Genomic DNA, 23,384 nt, shown 5'->3' with positions numbered 1-23,384 from the left:
AAGCACTGTGGACCCCAGGGGGCTCTCTGGGAAAGACAGAGACCCCCACCAGTCTGAGATCCAGCTTTTTGCCAAATCTGCCTTGATCTAAAAGTCTGAGAAGCTGGATGAGGTAGCTGAACCAGACGGGCTTTTAGGAGGAGAAAAGGCAGAGCCTGGTGTTTTGTAAGCTGTGCCAGTTCATGTAAACGAGCATGAGAAACGTGCCAACCTGCCCGAGTGGCAGGCGCCATGCTAAGACACCAAGGGTCCCTTCCCAATCTGCCAATACCCCGAGGCAGGGATTGTTACCCCCCTCCTCAGGGACCCGAAACTCTGTGAAGCATTTGCCCGAGTCCCACCATGAGGGGGCAGCACAGGAGCTCAGAACATCATGGCCCTGGCGGCCAGGACACTTGGCCACTGTGGCCCGGTGTGGCCCTTGCATGAGGCCGCCCGTCCTTCAGTTTCCCAGCATCCGCTTCTTAGGAAAACTCCCTTTTATCTCCCCTGGGTGGCCACACGCTGGGCCGGGCAGGAGTGCCGGGGCCTTGGCATCGACCTCAGCCCCTGGAAAAAGCTGGTGAGCTTGGCCCTCCCGCCCGCAGCCCAGAGCCGGATGTACCTCAGGAGCATGGCCTGGCACCGACCCAGGGCACCGTGAGCCTCAGGGTGCCCACCCTCGTGCAGGCTGCGGGCCGCGGCTGCCAGCGCGCTGATCTTTTCGGCCTGAGCCTCCAGGCCCTGCTCCAGGACCCTGTGCTTCTGCAGAAGGGTCTCCACAGCGGCCAGAGAGTCCTGGCAGGAGCGGGGAAGCCACTGCTGTCCACGGGCTGCCCTTCCCATCCCAAGCTATCCGCCTGCCCCCGGACGGCCATGCCACCCAACACTCACCCACATGACGAGTGCTCTGCCCAAACACATGCCTCTCATTTCTCAAGGCTGCATTTGGCTTTAGGACAGTGACCCTTAACCAGGGAAGGTACTGGGGATAAGGGTCAGTGCCAGAATTTTCAGGGAAGGTAGAGCTTTTTCATGTAACAGGAACCCCCCCTCCTCTGCACTCCAGTAAGACTGTGTCAGCGCGGGTCAAGCCAGCCCGCCATTTTTCTGAGGTCTGCCCTGAGTCAGGCTCGCCTGCCACAGGGGTTGGGACAGTGGCTGGGAGAGCAAACCTCGGCGGAGGGACGCGAGGAGGGCAGAGGTGAGAAGTTGTGGGGAGGAGGCAAGAATGGGTCAAAGGGTGCAGCTCACCCCCCAAGCTCCCAGGACATTCCCTGTGGGGCCGAGCCCCAGGTGCACAAGAACGGCAGACGTGGATGGGTGAAGACTTCAGTGATGGATGTGGTGGTGGGTGGGGGGCCCCCGGGGCCTGGGGAGCTCGGGCAGCACTGGTAAACCCCCTGTCGGCACTTACCCCCAGACCCTCGCTGGCGGGGCAGGCCTCCTGGGTGCAGAGCCAACTTTCCATCTGCTCCACAGAACTCAGAAGCAGCTGTCGAGAAAGGAAAAGGCAAATGGAAGTAAACAGAGGGTGCCGTTGCTGCAGGTGGAGTGATCTGTAGCTGCCAGAGGAGAAACCAGGGACCAAGACCCTGGCTCAAAAGAATGAGTGCACTGTGGGCAAGGCTTGCTGCGGGCGAGCGGGGCGCTGGGGAAACCCCTGGAACAGCAGCCTCTCTGGGCTTGGCTTTGACCAGGGGACAGTGGGGTTAGGTGGGGGCAGGATGGAGGCGGCCTACCTGGAGCTCCAAGGCCTGCTGCAGCCGGTGCTTGTGCTCCTGCCACGCCCCTTCCAGGCTGTTCAGCTCCTGGTCTAAGCCAGCCAGGGCCTGGTGGAGGTCGGGGGTCGGTGGGTGCCCGGCTGCAAGCAGCCGCTGCCCGGTGCTTCGGGCCAGGTCGATGCTGTCTGTCCTCGACTCCAGCTCGGCCTGTCACAAGACTGGCCTCAGATCCCTGAGGCTGGGGCTCCCTCCGTGCATGCAAAGGGCGCAGGAACGCCCGGAGTGGGCGGGATGCAAGAGGAACGAGGCAGAGGCAGGTGAGGGAGAAAGGGCCCAAGAGAAAGTCGGAACAGGGCAGAGACAGGTGAGCTCCCAGGGTCCCGGCCCTCACCTTGAGCTCCTGGTGCTCCTCCAGCCTGCGCTGGGCCTCCGCGGGGCTGCGCGGGGCGCTTTGGGCCTCCATCTCTGCCCGCAGCCCCCGGGCCCAGGCCGACCAGTGCCGCAGCATGGCTTGCAGGTTCTGCGCTCGCTGCGAGGCCTCCAGTGCCTCCCTCCTGCCCACAGCACTCATCAGCTGGCCCTGGGGCCTCCGAGCCCCTGTCCCCCCCACACCCACCAGCGCTCTCCATCCCCGAATCCCCTGAGCCCGAGAAGGGCCCGTGGGCTGGGAATTCACAGGGGGACAATACCAGTGGTTATTTGAAGGACGGAGAAAGGCTCTCAGGGGAGACCAGGGTCAAGGGGAAGCGGAGAGACAGAGAGGCCACAGGGACTAAGTCTGTGAGGGCAGCGGGGGGAAAGGGGGACAGGGCTTCCTACCGCTTCTGGGCCCCGCCGCAGAGCTGCTGCCAGCTGGCCATCACCTCCCGCTGCTTGCGGCCGAGGCTGCGGGCTGTCCCAGGGCTTCTCTGGCAGACGCGGCCCACCTCCCGCTCTAGGAGCTGTGGGGAAAACTGGGTTCAGGGTCGGGGCAGGGAGGTAGGTGGTACTCGGGGAGCCCCGGCTGCAGGAGGCCCCCAGCCGCCTGCGTGGGTGTACCACTGAATGGAGCCTGCAGGCTCCTGAGGTCTTGAAGGCCCCTGCCCTCTGTATGCCCCCCCAGCGTCCCACAGAGGAGATGCCCCGGGCCTGGGCCCACCTCCACACCCAGCTGCACACCTCCACCTGGGCCTGGAGGAGGCCCATTTCCTGCTCCAACTCCTGGTGTTTCTGGATCAGCCTCTGCACGCTCTCTAGATCCTTCCCATAGTCCGGGGCCTGGAGCAGGGCGGCCTGGGAAGGAAGGCAGCGTTACTGGCTTCGCCTTCGCCCCGGCTGCCCGCTCCCTGCTGAGGGGTCACCAGCCATGGGGTTTCTGTGTGAGAAGTAAGTACCCCACCTGATTCCCTTCCCCGTGCCCTCCGCTGACCACAGGCCCCTTCCTTCTGTGAAGGAGGCGATTCCCAGGGGAGACCAGGGGATGGTTTTTTCTGACCCAGTCATCTTGGGGTGGTGCCCCCACACACCGTGTCTCATTGGTCTCTCATTCCTTTGGGGGGAACTGAGCACAGACAGCCAGCCAAGCCTGGCTGGCTGGGGCAGGGAGCAGGAGTAAGAGCAGTGAGGCAAGAGCCCCTTGCATGCCCAGCATGGGCACCATCTGGGTCGCATGGACTTCTTGGGGGGCAGATAACTTCCTCACTGTGCCCTCTGCCAGTGTTTAGCCCATGTTTTCCTGTGGTTGCTGACACGCTCTGGGGCAAAGCTCCTGTGTGCTTGCTCAGGGACAGCAGAGGGAAGAGTGCACGGGGAAACAGTGTTCTGGCCTCTTGACCCACAGTGTTTCTAGAAGCCTGGTGGGCCAGCCTCCAAGACTGTAACGGGGGCTTCTGGGGCCCAGAGTTGATAACCCGAGAACACCTGGCAGACCCATCTCGCCAGCCCTGAAGGACCCCTAACGGCCTCCAGTACCCCAGCTGAAGAGGAGAGTGGGGCCAGGGGCGAGACACATGGGAGGCTCTGGGTGAGCGCACTCCCCTGGCTGCTACAGTCTTTTGCTGCTTACCTTCTCCCCAATCCGCTCGGTGAGATCATCCAGCTCTCGGGACAACGTGTGTATCTCCAGGGCCCCTTCCAGCTGCTGCTGGTACCGGAGTAGGTTGCCATGGAAACTCTTCCATCTGGCAAGAAGGGTGTAAGGCTGAGTCGGAGGTGTACCCCAGCCCCCTCTCCCAGTCCCACTGCCTCCCGCTCTGGGACTGGCCTGCTGCCCAGCTGCTGTCGCCGCTGGTGGATGGTCTTGACTTGCTCAGGGTCCAGGTTCTCGAGCTTCATGGACAAGTCATTGACGCTCCTGATGCGGGTGTCCTCCACTCTGTCCTGCAGGGGTGAAGGGTGAGGGCACCAGCAACACCCACCCCGAGCCATCAGCGCGTGGAGGGTCTGCCTGGGCCCGCGAGAGGGTGGGGAGCAGTGTGTCGGGGGAGTGGGGGCAGCTGTGCCCCAGGCTGGGTGGGGTGAGCTGGGCGCACCAGCGGCCTGCAGCCGCAGCGCCATCTCTAAGGCTAGGAAACCAGCTCTGGGTCAGGCCGGACAGGCCACGAGTAACAGAAGCTTTACAGTTAAATTGCTCCAGAAAGCAATTGATACGAAAGCAAGAATAAGAACTGAGAATAAGAACTGATGAGCAAAGCAAGCGGTGGAATGAAATGGGGAGCTTGGGTCTCTTGGTGTTGGAGGGTCCGCACCCCTGCGAGTCCTTGGGCTGGGGCTGCTTGGTGAGAGGGGCTTACGGGTCCATGGGGTGGGGCCCCTGGCAGTGGGACGGAGTGCAGGGGTCCGGCCCCCAGTATTCGTAGAGCTTGTTAACATTTCCCAAGTGCTTCCCTAGGAAGGGTCCTGTAGAGCTGGGCAGGGAAGGGGCTTTCTCTCCTACAGACGCCAGAGTGGAGTCAGAGGCTACCATGGCTTACGTGTGGCAGAGCCGGGGTCTGAGCCCCGCTCGGTGAGTCTCTCTGGAGCTCCTTCTACCACAGCACCTGCCACCGAGGCTGGGAATTCCACTGTCAGCAAAGGGGGGCTCGGGGTGAGCACTGCAGGCTTTTAGAGACCGTACATACTTACACTGGAGGGAGGAGGGGAGCATGTTTGGACTCTAACACCAGACTGTGACTACCTTTGTCCCATTTCTTTTGTCTATTGCACAGAGGAGAAAGAGATCTTAGGGGTGCATGAGGGGGTGGCGTGAGAAGTCAAGAAGCTGAACGAGGGCTACGGGCCGCTGCAGCTTACGGCTGGATTACCCACTCCATCCAGGCAGGAATGCATTCTTTTAAAATTTGAAAGAATTACAGATGCACAGGAAACTGCAAAAGTAGTATGGAGAAGCCCCACGTACCCTTCCCCCAGCTCCCCCTGAGGGTAACACCTTACATAACTGGGACGCACAATGGAAACCAGGAAACGGACGTGTAACTATGAACTCGACGGCACAGGCATACTCTGCACGTGGGCGTCTGTGTGGGGTACAGTTCTCTGCAGGAGAGCACGTGCATAGATTCGTGCAGCCACCACACGTCCTTGTCCCCTTACCTACGAGCGGCTGTTATCCCCATTTTAAAGATGGAGAATCTTGGTGAGACGAGGGCGCCTGCTGAAGCCGGCGCAGGGAGCAAGCACAGAGCTGCGGGGGGAGCCCGCCCCTCACCCATGCTGGGTGGCTGTTCTGAGCAGTTTTGTCCCCCATGGGGACACGCTGACTGGCCTCTCCCCCAGCACGGCCCCCTTACCTGGGCCCAGACTCCTGGGAGTCTGCGGAGCCGCCGGCGGAGCTGCAGACAGTGCTCAAGGTCCTGGCCCAGGTCGCCCAGGTTCACCATCACCTCCTGTGGAGGCCGAGGGGTGAGGGTCTGGGGGCGGTGCTCTGAGCCCCAGCACCAGGGCACCAGCCCCTGCAGCAGTGTTGGGACAGGGGGCGGCTTTGGGAACTTCCCGCTGGGGCTCCCACCTGGGGAGCTGCAGGCCCGTCCTTGCCCCCATCTCTCAGCCCAGCAGCCCCACCCCCGCTTGGCCCCTGCCCAGCTGGGTCTCACCATCTCCTGGATCCAGGCCTCTGCATGGTCAGCTCTCTGCAGAAACTCCAGGAAGTTCCATCTGTCCTCCAGGTCCTGGCCCCGGAGCGCCACCGCCTGCCTCAGCTTCCGCCAGTGTTCCCGCAGCACCTGCAGCCTCTGGGAGACCTCTCCTGCCTGAGGGTGGCTCTGTGCCAGGAGAGCCTCGCCGTCCTGGGAGACAGGACACCAGGAGATCTTGCCTGTCGCCCCTCCCCCTGTCCGAGAACCTTCCCCTTGGCCACCAGAGAGCCCACACGTTGGGAGGGGACTGGGGCTGAGGGCCTGGCTGCTACCTTGGTGACAGAGGTTATGACCTCCTCATGGGCCTGGACCTCTGCCTCGAAGGCCTGGTGTTTCCACTGGAGCCTCAACTTATCTTTCAGGTCCCCAGGAGGGACTGGCTCTTTCAGCTGCTGGACTCGCTCCTCGATCCAGTCCTGGGCCTGGTGCGGGTGGGGACATGAATCCCATGATGCCGGTGCTGCTTCAGGCCACAGAGATGTCCCACACACTCACTCTCAGCTGTGCCCAGGTGGTGGACTGCTGGCCCCCAGGGCTGGGCAAGGCAGTGCTGGGTAGATGTGATCCAGTGCTTCTAGACCAAGGCCACACGCACCAGGCCCTGCCAGCCCCCAGCCACAGGGAAGGGCTGTGGTAGGGCCTGTGGGGGAAGGCTGGCCGGCTCCCAGTCCCTAGATACTTGGCTCCCTCCCTCTGCCTCCCTGCTTCTCTCTGGCCTAGCCCTCACGGGCTCAAGAAGCAGCAGGGTCTCTGTCACAGTGTCTTTGAATCAAATGTTCTGGGTCCCAGCAAGGCCTCTGGGAAAGCCATTGAACCTTCCAGACTTCAGTGTCCTCATCACAGGGGTGTGGTGAGGCCTGAAAGGAGCCGTGAAGGTGAAGGTCATCTGTATACTGTAAAATGTGGCCCAAGTGGAAGGCACAGGTTGGGGGGTGGCTCTCTGACCTGGGTCACGGCCCTGGTGAAGCCAGTCATCAGCAGACAGGTGTGCAAGGCTTGTCCCCGGCTCTCTGCCAGGTCCCTCACTCGAGCCCGTTGCTCTAGCACCATGCGGAGCCGGTCCTGCACCTGGGGGCCCCCAAGCGTCTTCGCCTGCTCACAGAGAGCTGCCTCCTGGGGGGGAGGGTGGGGGGCACAGTCTACTGATCTCTCACGCTGGGAGGCTGGAGCAGGGGCTGGCCCACAGGGAAGCCCTTCCCTCAGCCTGGCATGGCCCAGGGCTGGCTGGTCCTCCCAGCAAGCCAGAACCAAACCCACAGCTCCCCCGTGACCATGTCATGTGGAGCCAAGTGGCTCTGGTATCCCCAGTGTGGCCCTCTTCTTGAGTCATACATTCAACTCTGCTCAGTCAGCCCCAACCAGGCACCCCTGTGCCCACAGGCTGTCCCCGTACTTCAGCATTGCCTGTGGGCACACACCGAGCACTCCATGCCCCCCTTCAGAGCTCTCCAAAGTTCCTAGACTCTGCTCTCTTCCCTTTCTGACCATGCCCAGCTTTAAGCCTCTTACCTTCTCATTTTGGGCAGTCAGAACTTTCTGGAAAGTCTTGTGTTTGCGGATCAACTGCTCTACCTCTTCCACTGAGCTCCCCAGGGCACCAGTTTTCAGGGAGACCTGGATCAGCCCATGGAGAAGTCAAAGAGGCCATCAGGGACTGTCCAGACCGTTGGGCCTCCCCACCCCTATTTGCAGCCACTTGTGCTGAGGCAGAGCCCAGCCTCTGGGCCTCCCATCGGGGAAAATGCCGGAGTCCCAGGAAGCAAGGAAGCAAGTAGGGGGGAGAGGAGAAAGGGAGAAGAGGGAGCACGGGGATGTGTGCTGTGGGGTGAGGGGCACCTGCCTCCTGGGCTGTGAGGATCTGGTCCAGGTGGCCACACTTTCTGAAGAAAAGCTGCTCCCGGTGCCTGGCCTGCAGCTTCTCTTCCTTCCGCTCCCAGGCCTGGAACACCTGCTCCCGCTCATCCTGCAGGGCTCGCAGCCCTTCCTGGACCTGGGGACGGGCATGTGGGGAGCCTGTGCTGGGGGGAGCCGCACGGACAAGATGGAAGCCAATCCTGAGGAAAGCCCCTGACGAGAGGCCAGCGTGGCACAGTGGGGCCGGGTGTGAGGTGATTGGAATCAGACGAGGTCAGGGCAGGCTGGGCGGGCAGACACCTGCAGAAAAAGGGGCCCACCTCCTTGATGGGTGTCCCTACAGCCAGAAGTGCCTGCTGGCCCAGCTGGGAGGCCCTCTGGTGCAGCTCCTCCCGGGCCTCCAGCTCTGCCCGAAGCTGCCGGTGGGCGCTGAGCGTCAGAAGGCCGCCGCTGGGCTCCTCGGAGCTCTCCTCTCCCTGCAGCTCCTGCCACACGGCGGCCGCCCAGGAGGTGTAGTCCTGCACCTGGGTCCCCAGGAGACAGAGGGAGACAGTGGGGTGAGGGCTGGCTGGGCGGCAGAGAAGCGGGTTCCGAGGCCCAACCACAGCCCGCCCACATCCACTCGCACATCGGAGTAACTGTCCCAGGCTGGAGCCTCCGCTGAGGCTCAAGGGGCCTTTTGTCTCCAGCTTCCTCTGCTGTCATCCAACCTGATCCTTCCGGGTCCAAGAAATGTCCACATTTGCTGGCCTCCTCGTCACCCTCACCGAGACTCCTCCCCCTTTGCTTTGGTGCCCCTCCTGCTTAGAAGCTCCTTCTTCTCTCTTCCATCTCTTCCCAGCTCACCTGCTCTTCAAGGGCCAAGACCGTGTTTGCCTCACGAAGGCATCCCTGACACCAGGACACCTCACTGCTCACCTTGTTCTCGGGATTTCTACTTTAATACTTAAAACCGTCTTCCACTGATTTGTGTACAAACACCATGTGAAAGCTGGGGGGCCTGGGATCCTTGTCCATACACCTCATTGCAGAGGTGGGGAAGGGTCAGAGGCACAGTGTGCATGAAGGAGGTCCCCCCAAACAGAGGGCCAGCACGAGGCTCCGCGCCTCGGCTCGCGCTGCTAGAAAATAGCATGGGGTTGGGGCTCCTGGGTGGCACGGCGGTTGAGCGTCTGCCTTCGGCTCAGGGCGTGATCCCGGCGTTATGGGATCGAGCCCCACATCAGGCTCCTGCGCTATGAGCCTGCTTCTTCCTCTCCCACTCCCCCTGCTTGTGTTCCCTCTCTCGCTGGCTGTCTCTATCTCTGTCAAATAATAAATAAAATCTTAAAAAAAAAAAAAAAAAGAAAAAGAAAATAGCATGGGTGGATCCCGCAACTCAAGCCTTTTTGCAGCGTCACAGTTCGGGCCTCCTGGCTTCCCAGGCACTGAAATCTGGGGGCTCCTGGGACAGCCTGTGGCCTGGGCCCCCTGTCCCAATCTGACTTCTGGAGTGTGAGGCTTATCCCCCCGGCTAGACAGACTCTGTGAGGGCAGCAAGTCCACGTTACACGGCTTCTCCATCGCCCTTCTCTCTCCACCCGTGCCTCCCAGCAGACGGCGAGACACAGATGTTCGGCAGTTGCTAGCTGATTCCGAGGTCACCGTCCAGAACATTTGAATCTCCTCTTAGGGGCTGCTTTTCTTCCCCAGGCCCTGCTGGGACCCCTGTCTCCTGACTGCTCTGTTACTCACCTGGGCCGGTGTCGACCCAAACTGCAGGAGTCACTGCTGTGTCCCACGTGCTCAGTGCTCTGACTGGTCAGACATTCAGACGTACCCACGTTCTTTCTAGCTCATGTCCACGCCGGGTTTCCCTCCAGAGCTGGAGGGCCTCATTAGTCCATCCGCACGCATGGTAACACACGCACGCACGCTGCACCCAAGAGGAAAGAGCCCTCACCGCTCTGTGGAAACGGGCCAGGAGGCATGCCCGCTCCAGCTGGGTCCTGCGCCGCTCTGCGCGTAGCTTCAGGGCCTCCCAGGCCCGCACCAGAGCCTGCTGCCTCCGCCGCATGGCATGGGCCTGGGGGCCCGGCCCCAGCTTCTGTGCTGTGTTTGCAGCCTCTAGCAGCTCCTGCAGCTGGGGCAGGGTAGAGGATAGGGAGGGAAGGGTCACGTCCTCCTAGAGACTGAAGGGCCTGCCCATCCCACAGGACCCTCCTCAAGCCATGCCCTGCCAGGCACGGTAGGCCCAGGTGGAAGCCCTGCGGGAGTGTGGGAAACCCAGAGGACGACAGGACAGGTCTGAGGGCACCGGCAGGGGCCCGAGTGGGAGACGCAGCGGACTGGCTCACCTGCCGCCCAGTGCCCACGAGCTCATGCTCCAGCTCCTCGTGTCTCCTCAGCTGGGCCTCCAGCCCACGCAGGTCTGGGGCCACCTCACTGGGGAGGCTTGTGGCTTTCTCCTGAGGAGAGGAGATGGCCAAGGCTGTCAGGAATAGAGGGTGGGGCACCGAGCCTGGGGCAGATCCACTTCTAGAAAGAATCCGCCTCCTCCCCTCCGGCTCGTACCTGGACCTGTGCTAGGGCTTCCAACAGATCTCTGTGCACTCTGAGGGTGACCTCGGCATCTTGGAGCAGGTGGCCTTGGGCCTGGGTCAGCTCCCACAGCTCTGACCAGGCAGTCCTGTCCCCAGGCACGTGGAAGGTGAGCCCTTGGCCCAGCATCTCATTCCGCCCTTCGCTAGTCCTGTCAGCCCTCTTCCTCTCCAGGCTGCATCCAGGACTGGCCCAAAGCTCCCCTTCTGAACCCCCTTTCCTGCCTCGGGGTCTGCCTGGAGCCTTTCTAGCTTCGCCACAGAATCAGTCCTTCGCCGCTATCATGCTCAGCCCTTGGTTTCTATGCTTTGTGGCACTTCCTGCATCTTGTATATTCCAGTCTCGAACGCCAACCAGATTATAAATGTTCAAGGGCAAAAGCCTCATCTTCTCTCCATTCCTCACGTACTCAGCCAACTCTCACTGAGCTACTAAGCCTTCCACCAGGCCAGGCTCCACGCCAGGGGTCATGAACAAGTCAGGCCTGGCCTCAGAAACCACGGGCTGGGGTTGGGGCGGGGGGACCCACGCCAGCCAGGTGGCGGCTAGGCAGTCTTTGCAGAGCTCCTTCCCCAAGTTCCGGGAGCCAGGGGTTTGGAAAAGTGTCTCTGGGGGTCCAGGCAGGACTCCCTGGCCTGCACACCCAGCCTTGCCTCCCTTCACAGGCCATGGTCACCAGCGGCTGCCTCAGCCTCCCTGGGACCAGCACTCTCTCCAGATCCCTCGTGGGCAGGCAGAGCCAGTGTGGTCCTCAGAGCATCCTCCAGCAGCTGCCTGCGCAGCTCACTCCCTCAAACCTGCACCCCTGGCCTAGCCCACTGGGCACTCACTGCAGGTCCTGCTGCTTCCGCCGGGCATCGGGGGCGGCGCTGTGCCCGAGCTCCCGCAGGCTCTCTACCAGCTGCTGGCAGCCTGCCACCCGCCGGCCGCCCAGCTCCACTTGGCGCTGGAACCTTGCAAACTCAGTGAGGAGGTGCTGAGAAGAAGAGGGGAGTGGGTGAGAGTGGCCCCCCGCTGGCAAGGCAGCAAGCAGCCTGGGAAGCAGGTGCCTCCTGACTGGGCAATGAGGGGCGGGACAGCCAACGTGCCTACATACCTCCTCAGAAGGACTGTCCTCGGCCAGCGCTCACGACCCCCACGGCCCCCTTCTCCGCAGCCCTGCAGGCCGGCCCGTTGCCCCCCCCTTCCACCTGAGGGTGTCCTCCCAGCCCCTGCCCTCTTCTCACCAGGACGTGCGCGTGGTCTTCTCCGAGGTCCTCCGCTGGCCGGGCTGCCTGCTTCTGGGTTGCCAGCCAGCTCTGCAGCGCCTCAGCCTCTCCCAGGAACTCGTGCAGCTTCAGGGTCCCCTCCAGCTCCCGGCCCCTGTGGGGACAGCCCGTGGTTCCCACAGGTTAGCTGCCCACTCCCCGGGACAGCTGGCCCAGCGGAGGGGGGGGAACCCAAAGGAGCTTATTCATGGTCTCTGTGGAAGCCTGTGGCTCTGGATTTGGGGAGAAGTAAAGCCAAGCAGGACAGGGCAGGACAGTGGGTACCTATGCAGGGAAGACACGAGAACTGAGAGCTGGGAGCTGGGGGCTGAGCTCCTGCCCAGCGGGCCTCATTGCGGGCTTGATGGAAGGAGGGGAGTAATAGCCAGCAAGGACTCCTCTGACACATCTCCGTGGGCCTGGGGCCACGGTTTCCCTCCCACTCAGGGTCTCAGTGTGGGAACAGTCAACCGTGGCTAGGCCCCCTGTACCCAGAGTGGGTGCAGGGCCCCTTACCGTGTGGCTGCCTGCTCCTGCAGCACCCGCAGCTGTTCCCGGAGCCTCTCCAGTACTGCGCCCAACTGCTCAGGGGCCCCAGCACCAGCGAGCATTTGGGCCCTCTGGTCAAGCTTCTCCATGGAGCTCCAACTGAGAGCCAGCTCCTGCTGCAAGGCCTGCCAGTACACACGGACCATGCCAGGCACTGACTGGGTGGCTCCTTCATCTATACGCCCACCTGCCCCCATCCATTCAGCCGCGGATCCCCAGACCCAACCATCTACCCATCTACACACCCATCCATTCACCCCCAACCCATCTGTCCAGCCATGTGTCTGTCCATCATCCATCTACCCAAAACGGATGGAGTTCTACTGTTCCATACAAGTGAGACGTAGGGGTGCCCTCAGAGGGTTCACTATTTAGCAAGTGCTGGGTGACTGGGGCCCGGGGAAGGAGGGCACGGAAGGCACTGCACTACATCCCAACGACACAGTAGACAGAGACGGCCAGGGTTCTGCGAGCTGCCCGGCATGTCTGGGACACCAAAGTGCCAGGCTCGCCCTGTAGGAATGGCCACGAGGCCTCAGTCACAGGACGCAGAAATACCGACCACGAGGGCCGTCTAGAAACCCACGTCCAGACAAGAGGACGCTTCGGTGCCAGCTGGAACCAGGGCTGCTGTGGGGTCCAGGGCTGTGGGGTCCTGAGAATCCGGTTCCAGAAAGGCGGAGGGTGCTCCAGGCCTCCCTCCCTTTAACCAGGGGATGCTTGCGGGGGAGGTAGGTTTCAGGAGGGCATTTGGTTAACTCAAAGGGTGACATTCAAAGTGTGGCAGGAAGAATCCTGCGGAAGACGTGGGGAGGTGACCCCAAGAGGGGAGAAAGTGCTGAGGCAAGAGAGGAAGAAGGCAGAGAAATCCTCAGGCCGCAGGGGTGTAAACCGGTCAGGAGGCTAAAGAAGGGGGCAGGAGTTCTTCAAAGGGCTGTCTCTGAAGAAGGGGAGCACTGGGGATGGGCAGGGGGCCTTGCCAGATTTGGGGGGCTGGCAGGAAAGGAGCTGGCCCTGTCTTCAGGAAGAGAGAGCAGGGCACTGTGCCTCTGGGAGGGAGGATGCGCCCTCTGTGGGACAGCCCAGCGCAGACTGTGTGGAGGCTGCCCGCGATAGGGTACCTGGTGCTTTTCCATGAGCCTGACGGTGGCCGCCTCGTCTGCCCCGCAGTCCTGACTGCCCACCAGTGGTTGCTTCTCCTTCACCCAGTCCTCCAGCTCTGACGCGGCCAGAAAACACTGCCAGGAACGAGGGCACCTCACCTCGAAGTCGTCAGATGGGACCCTCCACCACGCCTCGGGGACACCATGCCAGGCTCTCCAGCAGCCCACGCAGAGAGGCTTCTGCGCCTACCGGGGACTAGCCGGCTCCTGGGCCAGGGTTCTCACAAGCCACCGGCCTTCTGAGAGGCCCGGCTCCTGCAGACCTCACTCACAGAGCCGTCCCACGTGCTGTCTGCGTCCTACCTGCTGGAGAGCCACAGCCTGCTGCAGGCACTGGGCCTGCGCCTCGCACGCCCGCTCCAGCTCTGCCCAGCGGCCCTCCAGCTTCTGGCACTGCTCCAGGACGCGCGGGGCTTGGGGGTGCCCCGAGGCTGCAAGGCTCTGTCCGGAACCCAGCACCCGCTGCACCTGTCCCTGGTGGGCTTTCACTTCCGCCCAGAGCTCCTGCCACAGAACAGGAGGAGGGGCCGCTACCTCCAGGAGTCCCTTGGTCACAGTGGGGCCAGGAACAGAGCCGTGGATGCGGCTCCAGGCCCCACTGGGGCAGAACTCCTGGGCAGGGAGTAACTGGGGGTAGAGACTTAGAAATTGGGACACCCTGATTAGTGAGAGAGGCTTCTAAGGTCTAGGAATGGGAGGTCTGGGATCCTGGGGGGAAAAGGGGGCCGCTACCTCATGCTTGCGCTGCAGGCTCTGGGCACCATTCAAGCATCTGGAGGAGCCGGCCCCAGGCATGTGCTCAGCCACCCAAGTGAGCTCCACGTTGCTCAGCTGGTCGAAGTGGCACATCTCAACCGAGGCCTGCAGCTGCAGGCGCCAGGCGGCCACATGTCCCTGCAGGGACTCGAACCTGGGGGGAGGCAGAAGAGATGGTGGACGGTGGGAAGAGGTGGGGACAAGGCCCTCAGGGCTTTCCACAGCCCCGTCCGGGACCCACGAGGAGCGAAGCAGAGGGTGGGGGAAAGCCTCATCTGATGAGGGGGCAGCAGCTGGAGAGGGCCCAGGGCGCAAGCCTTCGCTCAGATAACCTGCTTGACTTCAGACTGTGGGGTGCTGAGCATGCCTAGAGTTGGGGTCTCTGGCCTCCCTGCCCCGGGAGTGACCCTCCTCCTAAGGGAAGGAAATTCGGACCACCTCGGGTTCTGTAGATGCCACCGCCGGGCTCACTGGGTGAAACCATCCTCCTGTTCACAGGGTGGGGGTGGCACAGAGTGGGGTGAAGATGGAACAAACCAGTGGGTACCTCTGGAGGTACTTTTGGGTCTCCTCCATGACGGTCTGGGAAGTGAGCCCCCGGTGGGCCTGGGAGACGAGGGCAGCCATCTTGCTGGCCAGCGCCTGGCTCTTGCTTTCCAGCTGGCTGTGCTGTCTCTGGAGCCTCCGGCTCGAGCCCAGGTCCTGCCCTGTTTCTGCGCTCCGCAGGGCCCCCTCCAGCTGCTCCATCTTCTCTTTGGCATCCTGGGGAGAGTGCCGGGCTCTGCATCAGGCTCTGTAGTACAGACTCGCAAGTTCTTGGACTCCGAGACCACACTGCCTGCAGCTTACCAGATTCTCCGAGGACTTACTGGGAACTGCTGACCCCACCGTCGTCCACCCCCCCCACCCCGAGCCTCATGAACACTCCCATCCCTTCATGCTTCTTCCTCCACAGGGATTCCAGTTGTGCTGACTACACCCCGGGCACACAGGAGACAATTAGAAATTGGCAAAGCCAGGCTCCACTTGCCATAAGCTAGAGGCCTCTGAAGACTGCAGGACTTCCCAGGGCCACTCCAGAGCTGGGAGAATATGTCAGATTCCTCCCCTCCCCGGCCATCCGTCCCCTCCCCTGTTCCCTACCCAGCCTGGCACAGCCTCCAGCTCCCTCCCGTGCCCTGTCCCTCTCTCCGGCTGACCTGCAGCAGCTCCAGAAGCTGCCTGGCCCGCTGGAGCCGCTCCCCGTGCTCGGCCAGCTTGTGCTTCAACCCTTCCCACTTGCCACTCAGGCCCTGGAGGCTGGCCTGCACACCTTCCCGGGCATGGGGCCTGTCGCTCAACAGCTGTCTCCCCACCTGGAGTGGACACGAAGACTGAGGGAATTTTGCTGAGTTGCTGGTACCATGAGGGGCCACAGCAGGCTAGACTCCGGTGGCAGAGGTGGGGGGTAGGTAGTTGAATACAGGCTGCCTTCTCCAGGCTGCAAGTGCTCAAGCATTTCCTGTAGCCCCAAATCTGCGGGCAGAGGTGGGCGGGCTCTCAGCTGCTGCCCTGAGCCGAACAGGGTGAGCCCACCTCAGACTCCGGTAGGGAAGGCTTTGTTCAGGTGGAGGTGGCAGGCACTGGAGCTGCCCTGAGAACTGAGGGTGGGAGGGGGTGGGAGGAAGAGACGATTGGATCGAACTTTCTGGGCTGGCCTAGGCACCAAGAACCAAGACAGGGGGTACCCAGCTGAGTGGAGGAGGAATCTGGGGGATGCTAAGTCCGAGGTAACTGAGAAGGAGTCTTTCTTGGCTGATTTGGTCCATGAAAACAGGCCATCCATCTGGGCTGGGGATTTGAAGAGGAACAGGCCCCGCCCCCTCTGTCTGGGGCCCCCACCTGCTGCAGGCCCTCCACGTGCCCACAGGCGGCCAGCAGCTCGCGCTCTGCTGCTTGGAGCCGCCTGAGCTGCTGCAGGATGTTGCCGGGCTCCCAGGACGGCTCATCCGCTGCCCTCAGCCCCTTCTCCTCTATCCACAGCACCAGCTCCGCCACATCCTGCTTCCATTTCTGCCCAAGAACCAGGAGAGAAGGGGTCTCATGACTGGGGTGGGGGGGGGGCTGATGCACGGACCTCTAGAGAGAGGGGTCTCATGGATCCCCTTGGGAAAGAGCAGGACCCAGAGCCAATCATAGTGTGCAAGGTGGGGCCTGGGTTACTGCTCGCAAGTAGGGACATGAAGCAGAGATGAGGAGGGAAAGGTTTCCCCTCACAGTAGGAGGAGGCCCGGGGAGGGACTGCCTGGGCTCCACGGCGTCCTGTGCCCAGAGAACAGGAGGACATGGTCAGTGTCCACTATTCAGCCCACCTCGGATCACATTCTCTCCATTTCTCTCCTAATAGGATATGCTACAGGAGGCCTGTGGACTGGCCCAGCTCAGAGGCCCTGTGGGGGCTGAACAAGTATGTGACAGAGCCAAGGTCGGCAGCACGTGCCCATGGCCCATGCATGAGCCTAGGCTGTGGCCAGAAACGATGGGCAAGGGGAGTGTCCAGACGAGGGAGGGCAAGGGGGTTTATCAGGACTTTGGCTTCAGTTCTGCATCCGAACATTATGGCCCCAGCCTGTTCTCATTTGGAAACATCAGAGCCACAATACGTGTCCCACGGGAGGGGCCATGAGGGTCAGTGACAGAACATGTGGGACAGTGCTTTGCCAGCTGGGAAGGGCTCTGCATCGTGCACGAGTGTTATGCTGCAGTGACTCCGAGGCCCTCCTCCTGGGGAGGCCTCATGCCCCTGGGTGGCCTCCTCACCTGCAGCTGGAGGGAAGCCAGCAGCTGCTGCCTCCTCTGCTCGCTCCTCTCCTGGACCCTCGTCCATTGGACCTGGACGCTCTGCAGCTGCTCTCGGACCCTGGAGGCCGGGGCAGTGGGGGGAACGCTCGAGGGGGGTGCTCCACTCTGCCCAAGGCCCGTCACAGCCCAGGGTGTGCTCCGCTGCTGCCCCACTCCCCACACCCTCTCCCAGCCTCCAGGCAGCAGGCCGTGCAGGCTGAGGAAGAAAGGGTGGCAGGTGCTGCCCGCGCCAGCCCTGGCTCACTTGTGCGCAGCCGGGTGCTGGCTCAGGGCCAGCATCTCGCCGCGTGCCCGTAGAGCCTCTGCTCGATGACCAAGGATGCCCAGTTGCCGCTCAAACTCCTGGTGCCACTGCAGCAGGCTCTGGGCCTCCCCTCCATCCTCCTGAGGGTGCAGAGACTGGGGGTCATGCTTGGGACTATGGGGTCAGCGCCATCTTGCCCGCTTCCGGCCCCCAGGGCCACCAGCCCCGCCACCCCCGGGCTTCAAAGCTCCCCCTAGTGATGCGGAAGCAGCCCTGCAGCCTGGTATCCCTGGCTCCCTACCCCAAGCTTGTCCAGCCACAGGAAGGCCTCATGGCTGGCACAGGTGGCAGCGAAACCATCCACATCTCTGCCAAATCTCCACAGCTCCAGCCCCTCCTGCAGCCGCTGCCGTCTCTGCTCCCAGGCGGCCTGCAGGCCCTGGCCTTGCTGGCTCAGGAGCCTCAGAGCACAGGCCAGCTCGCGGGAGTCTGCGGAGTCCAAGGCAGAAACGGGCTGGCCCTGAGCCTCCAGCTGCTGCAGCCTGGCCAGGATGACAGGCAGAAGGTCAAACCCCGTCTGCTCCTCCCACCCCCTTCCTCTCCTCTCCCTTGGTCATTCATTTTGGAGCGCTGAGAGAGGGCGAACTGGCCGGGGGCCTGAGGCTGGTCGGCCGCAACGGTGCCCTCGTCCCACAGAACAGCAGCACCCTGGCTCGCTAGTGACGCGCAGAATGGCGGGCCCAGCACACTGCTTAGGTCTCCATAGTGGCCATACTCGCTGCCATGTCACACCCCTGCTCCAGGGCACTGTCCTACTGGCCGATGTCCAAGTAGAAGATTCCCTCAAACCACATCCATGCCACTGTATGCCCATAGCATTAGAAAGGGCGGCTCTCTCACTCAGTTGAGTACACGAGCACACAGACTGGGGATGGGGACACCTTTGTGTGGATTAGAAAAAGGCTCTGCTTCTGAGGTGAGGCAGCCCTGAACCATTAGTAGAGTCTAGAAGCAGAGGATGAGATGGACTGAGTGCCCACTTGGCTACCTCCCCTTGCAGGCACAGCCTGTGGACTGTGCCTGGTGACCCTGCCTGCCTGACCGACCTGTGCTGTCGTCCCTGCAGGATGAGTGGTCTAGCCATCCTGAGGAGGCGGCCTAGCCATACTTTAGTCCCATGGGAGGTCCTGAGCTATCTGAGTCCAGGAGCCTGTGGGGTCTGCATTACCCGGAATGGCTTGGGAGACTAGGCTGCCCTGACTAAAAGCAATTCCTGAGGCTCACTGGGGTGGGGTATGGCCAAGTCTGCACTTGACAGAACCTTCCAGGAAGCTCAGATTCTGTCCTGCATCCCCGCCCCTCCCCGAAGTATGCAGATGACTGACCAGTTCTTGGTTACATCACCCTCCTTCAGACCTGCCCCAAGCACCTGCTGGATGCTAGCCTGGGCTACTACCCTGGGTGACGCCCTGCTTCCTGCCTCTCCCTTTCTGGTGGCCTGTCCCCACAGGCCTTAGCCAGCCTGAAGCCCGCCCTGTCCGCCCCCCATCCTGACCTCTCCTGCCGCAGCTGGATCTCCTCCAGCAGGTCTGTGTGCTCCATCAGCAGCCGCCGGGCTGAGGCCACATCCACCACCTTCTCCCCGCCGCGCAGCTGAGCCCAGATGCCTTCCGCCCACCGCAGCAGCTGCCGGCTCTCCCTCAGGAGGCTCTGCTGGGCCCGAGCTTCGGCCCGTGCCCCGGCCTGTCGGGCCACACGCTGCCGTCCCTGCTCCAGCAGCCCCTGCAGCGTCTCCACCTGCTCTTGCAGGGACCGGCTCTCTGTGGGGTCTGACTGCTCAGCTCTGGGAGATGGGGTCCACCACCCAGTCAGTGCCCTGCCCTGGGCCTGGGGTCCAGGCTTGGATCCCCCAGGCCAAGTGGCGGTGACTGCGCACTCCCATCTCCCCCTTGCCTAGGGGCAGCAAGCCTGTGTGGCTCGCCCTTTCCCCGTGAGCACTTCCTCAGGCCCCTGGGCCACCCAGGCCCCTGAGCTTCAGACAGCACACCCTGCCCACCCTCCGCTTCCTGTCCCATTCCTCACTGCACAACCCTGCTCAGTCCTCCCCTGCCTCCCTGGCCCGTCACCGTGCCAAACCCAGGCTGTACTTTCTGGCTGTGCTTTGCAGGCAGCTGACGCTCCTCTCCAGTGTTAGCATCTTCCGCTGGGCCAGCTGCAGGGCGCGGTGGCTGTCCTCGGACTGCCCTAGCTCTAGGGTTTCCAGCTGGAGTAGCAGGTCTTGCAGTTGGACCCGTGTGGATCCACACTCGTGCAGGAGACTGCACATGTCCGTGGTGTGTGTCAGCTGTGTTTCCTTCGCTTTCTTCAGGGCTTCCAGCCGCCCCCACCTGAGCAGAGGGAGCAGGGATGTCTACATCACGGGGACACCACCCTCCATCCTGGGACCTTGGCTAGGGGCTCCCACAATAGCAGCTACCAGGCTTGGCCACCCCCCCATTCTCTCCTCCCTGCCTCTGACATGCCCGGTGTCTCTTCCTGGCTTCTTGGGAGGGAGGTGAGCAGGCATGCAGGCCGGGGAACCAAATCTAGCCCGTCCTGCTCCCCCTCGTTCTTACCTCCGGCTCAGTTCCTCCTGCTGTTGCTGGATTTTGGGGGTATTTTCAGGATATCTCTGCTTCAGCTGCTCTGCATTGCTGCTGACCTCAGCCCAGAGGCCCCTTCCCACAGCCAGGGCAGTGAGGAAGTTCTGGGGAAAGGAAGACCCAGGCCTTGAGGGGGCTTCTTTTCTTCCCACACTGCCCTCAAGACTCCAGATGACCTCAGACATGCTCTGCTGCATGGGTGTTTTGAGCTGTATTCCTCTAGAAGGACTGGGATCTCTGTCCTTAAAGGGTTGGGAGGGCGCTTTAAAAATTCAAAGCCAGGTATCCAAATTAGAAAGACGTATAACTGTCACTATTTGCAGAGGACAGGGTATTATATGCAGAAACCATAAAGAACCCTCCAGCAAATTATTACAACAAATAAATAAATTCAGCAAAGCTGCAGGACACAAAATCAACCTACAGGAATATTTTGCATTTCTGTACACTAATAATAAACTATCAGAAAGAGAAATTTAAAAAAACCCAATCTCACTTACAATCGCATTAAAAAGAATAAAATAAATTTAACGGAAGAGTTGAAAGACCTACACACTGAAAACTATAAGACACTGATGGAAGAAATTGGAAAAAAAACCATGAATAAATGGAAAGATATACCATGCTCATGGATTGGAAAAATTATTATTAAAATGTCCAAACTACTCAAAGCAACCTACAAATTCAATATAATCCCTATCAGGATTCCAATAGCATTTTTCACAGAAATAGAACGATCCTAAAATTTGTATGGAAACACAAAGGACTCTGAAGAGCCACAGCAATCTTGAGAAAGAACAAAGTCAGAGGCGTCACACTCCCTGATTCCAAACTACATAGTTTACCGTAATAAACGGTAGTAATTACTTACAGTAATCAAAACAATGTGGTCTTGCCATAAAAACAGACATATAGATCAGTGGAACAGAATAGAGAGCCCAAAAATAAACCATGCACATACAGTCAATTAATTTGTGACAAAAGAGCCAAGGATATACAATGGGGAAAGGATAGTCTCTTCAGTAGTGCTGGGAAAACTGGACAGCCACTTGCAAAATATGAAACTGGACCTCTACCCTACACCATAAACAACAATAAATTCAAAATTCTCAACAAGGCAAATAATCTGAAAAATAAGCCTGAATAGGCTTATTCAGAGGACCCTAATGCACAGTTCTCCAAAGAAGACACACAGACGGCCAACAGACACATGAAAGCATACGCTCAACGTCACTAATCTTCAGGCCGATACAAGTGAAAACCACGTCCGGAGAGCAACTCCCACCTGTTAGAATGGCTGTTCTCAAAAAGACTGGAAAGAAGCGTTGGCGAGAATGTGGAGAAAAGGAAACCATTGTGCACTGTTGGTGGGAATGTAAACTGGTGCAGCCACTATGGAAAACAATATGGAGTTTCCTCAAAAAATGATAAATAGAACTACCATACGGCCCAACAATTCCACTTCTGGGTGTTTATCCAAAGACAATGAAAACGCTAACTTGAAAAGGCATGTGCACCCCCATGTTTGTAGCAGCATTATTTCCAACAGCCAAGCTACGGAAGCAGCCTGTCCACTGAGGGATGGACAAAGAAAATGTGGTGTATATACCTACCACACCCAAAAGAATTAAATATCTCTTTTATACCATAAAAAGGAATGAAATCTTGCCATTTGGGACAATGTGGATGCACCGTGAGGTCATTTTGCTAAATGAAGTTAAGATGGAGATAAACACTGTATGATCTTACTTGTATGGGGGATCTAAAAACACAAAACAAGATACAGAGGACAGACAGGTAGCTGCCAGAGGTGGGGCGTTGGGGGTGGGTGAAATGGATAACGGGGGTCAAAAAGTGCCAACTTCTAGCTATAAAATAAATAGGCCACGGGGATGGAATGTACAGCATGGGGGCTACAGTTAATCACACTGTTGATATTTGAAAGGTGCTGTGAGAGTACATCTTAAAAGTTCTTACCCCAAGAAAAAAATTCCTTAACTACGTGCGGTGACGGATGTTAACTAGACTTATTATCAGATGCACACACGTATCGAGTCATGATGTTAATAATACGCTCTATGTCGATGTTAAGTAGACTTACTGTGCTGGGATATACACAAATATCCTATCATTATGTTGCATACGTGAAGCTGGCATCACAGCATATATTATACTTCAATGGAAAAAAAAAAAAAAAGAAAAAAAAAGAAAATTCAAGGCCAGACCGCTCGTTCCTCCTTCCCAGACAGGACTAGAGTGAACATGGACAAGTCGGGCACAGGAGCAAGTCACAGAGAGGCAGGAGCGGGCAGGGAAGGAGAAGGGCAGGAATAAGGCAGGGCAGCAGGGCTGAGCAGCTGAGACCCCCACCTCGGCTCCACGGGGGCGGTACCTCATACGTGAGCTGTGCGACCTCCAAGTTGTGGGCCTGGGGCTGCAGTGTTCGGAGCAGTGCTGTCTGGTTCTCCAGCCAGGACCGCAGCTCCCCACAGAGACCACGGAAGCCAAACAGGGCTACTGCCTCCTCCAGCCGCGCCCTGCGGTGCTGAGGAGAGGCCGGCCCAGAGGTTGGGGTGACGGTCAGCTTCCCCGAAGGGCCCTCAGAGCAGTCTCATCACCCCCCCCCCCCAGCAGCAGAGCCCAGGGCCAGAGAGGGTCCCTGCCCCACCACTGGCCCAGCGCCCTCTGCCCAGGGGAGGGAGCGGACAGGAGCTCAGCATCAGGTCAAGGCCCTGGCAGAGTGTGCTCTTTTGATCTAGCCCTTGGCTCTTAGGTACGGCCATACTTCTGTAGGACCTGGCTCTGCCTAGCCCGGTCCACCTCCCTTCCAGGCTCTCCTCCTGCCGCCCACCCATCCCGGCTTCACCTCCCGGCTCCAGGCCCTCTGGCCTTTACTCCTCCACGGCCTCCTTCCTGCCTTGGCACAGGTCCTGCCTAGCGCATGGTCTCCCCATCTTCCCTGCCCCCCACCCCCAGCTCTCCCTGCTGTTAGCCCCTCTTTGTTCCAGTCTCAGCCTCAATGTCCTTGCCTCACAGATGCCCTCCCCGACTCCCAGCCTGACCTGGGCTCCCATCGCACCCACAGCCATCTACTGACTTCTCATCTCTGCCATGACGTAAGCTGCTTGTGGCCAGTGTGCACGCCAGTAACTGCTCTGTCCCTGGGCTCACAGCTCGGGGACCAGTACAGAGTAGGTATTCCACGAACATCTTCTTGAACAAGAGTGTTACCTTTACCAGGGCCTGCAGGCCCTCATAGTCCTGGCTCAGGCAGTCCTGTGTCTGGAGTATGGTGTTAGGGTCAAAGTTAGGGTCAGGCTCAGCCAAGAGGGCCATCTTCTGGGTGCCCGGGGGGGCAGAGTGGCCCGAGACCTCACTCCAGGTCCCCAGGTTCCTCAGGCCTTTCTTCGGAGAGCTCAGGGCAGACACCACCTGTGCTGACAGGACAGAGGGCAGCATGTCCACTGGGGCTCCCCTAAGCACAGAGGCTTGGCTGGGTGGGGCCAGCGGTTGTCCCTGGACTGGTAGAAGCGAAGGGGGCATTCTAGGAGGAACCTGGTAAATGCCTGGAAACTGGCGGGGAAATGAGCAAAGCCAAACTATACCCAGATGACCTCTAGAAGCCTGGGCAGACAGGATTCCAGACACTGGGCTGGTTAGGAGGCAGGATGGAGGGGGGGAGGGGGAGAGGGG

The 23,384-nt window shown here is 60.3% G+C and overlaps 1 protein-coding gene across 1 annotated transcript in view; it reads right to left on the bottom strand.

Moving 5' to 3' along the window:
• The window catches only part of SPTBN5 (spectrin beta, non-erythrocytic 5), a 45,305-nt gene that overhangs the window by 11,124 nt on the left and 10,797 nt on the right, over nt 1-23,384 (bottom strand). The window contains 35 exon segments of the mRNA XM_034661713.1: nt 605-777; nt 1,397-1,474; nt 1,722-1,910; nt 2,095-2,257; nt 2,523-2,644; nt 2,862-2,975; nt 3,748-3,862; nt 3,946-4,061; nt 5,471-5,566; nt 5,774-5,965; nt 6,088-6,237; nt 6,761-6,928; nt 7,325-7,429; nt 7,656-7,805; nt 7,990-8,193; nt 9,612-9,791; nt 10,006-10,116; nt 10,223-10,337; nt 11,080-11,225; nt 11,476-11,611; nt 12,013-12,170; nt 13,167-13,283; nt 13,512-13,712; nt 13,941-14,118; nt 14,512-14,726; nt 15,164-15,319; nt 15,846-16,016; nt 16,764-16,863; nt 17,050-17,189; nt 17,351-17,591; nt 18,605-18,892; nt 19,197-19,436; nt 19,665-19,795; nt 22,084-22,236; nt 22,923-23,207. Of these exon segments, the coding sequence (XP_034517604.1) occupies nt 605-777; nt 1,397-1,474; nt 1,722-1,910; nt 2,095-2,257; nt 2,523-2,644; nt 2,862-2,975; nt 3,748-3,862; nt 3,946-4,061; nt 5,471-5,566; nt 5,774-5,965; nt 6,088-6,237; nt 6,761-6,928; nt 7,325-7,429; nt 7,656-7,805; nt 7,990-8,193; nt 9,612-9,791; nt 10,006-10,116; nt 10,223-10,337; nt 11,080-11,225; nt 11,476-11,611; nt 12,013-12,170; nt 13,167-13,283; nt 13,512-13,712; nt 13,941-14,118; nt 14,512-14,726; nt 15,164-15,319; nt 15,846-16,016; nt 16,764-16,863; nt 17,050-17,189; nt 17,351-17,591; nt 18,605-18,892; nt 19,197-19,436; nt 19,665-19,795; nt 22,084-22,236; nt 22,923-23,207 (5,597 nt within the window).

Source organism: Ailuropoda melanoleuca, chromosome 5, assembly GCF_002007445.2.
Source record: "Ailuropoda melanoleuca isolate Jingjing chromosome 5, ASM200744v2, whole genome shotgun sequence".
In the NCBI taxonomy this organism is placed as follows: domain Eukaryota; kingdom Metazoa; phylum Chordata; class Mammalia; order Carnivora; family Ursidae; genus Ailuropoda; species Ailuropoda melanoleuca.
This window is presented reverse-complemented; position numbering and strand designations above follow the sequence as displayed.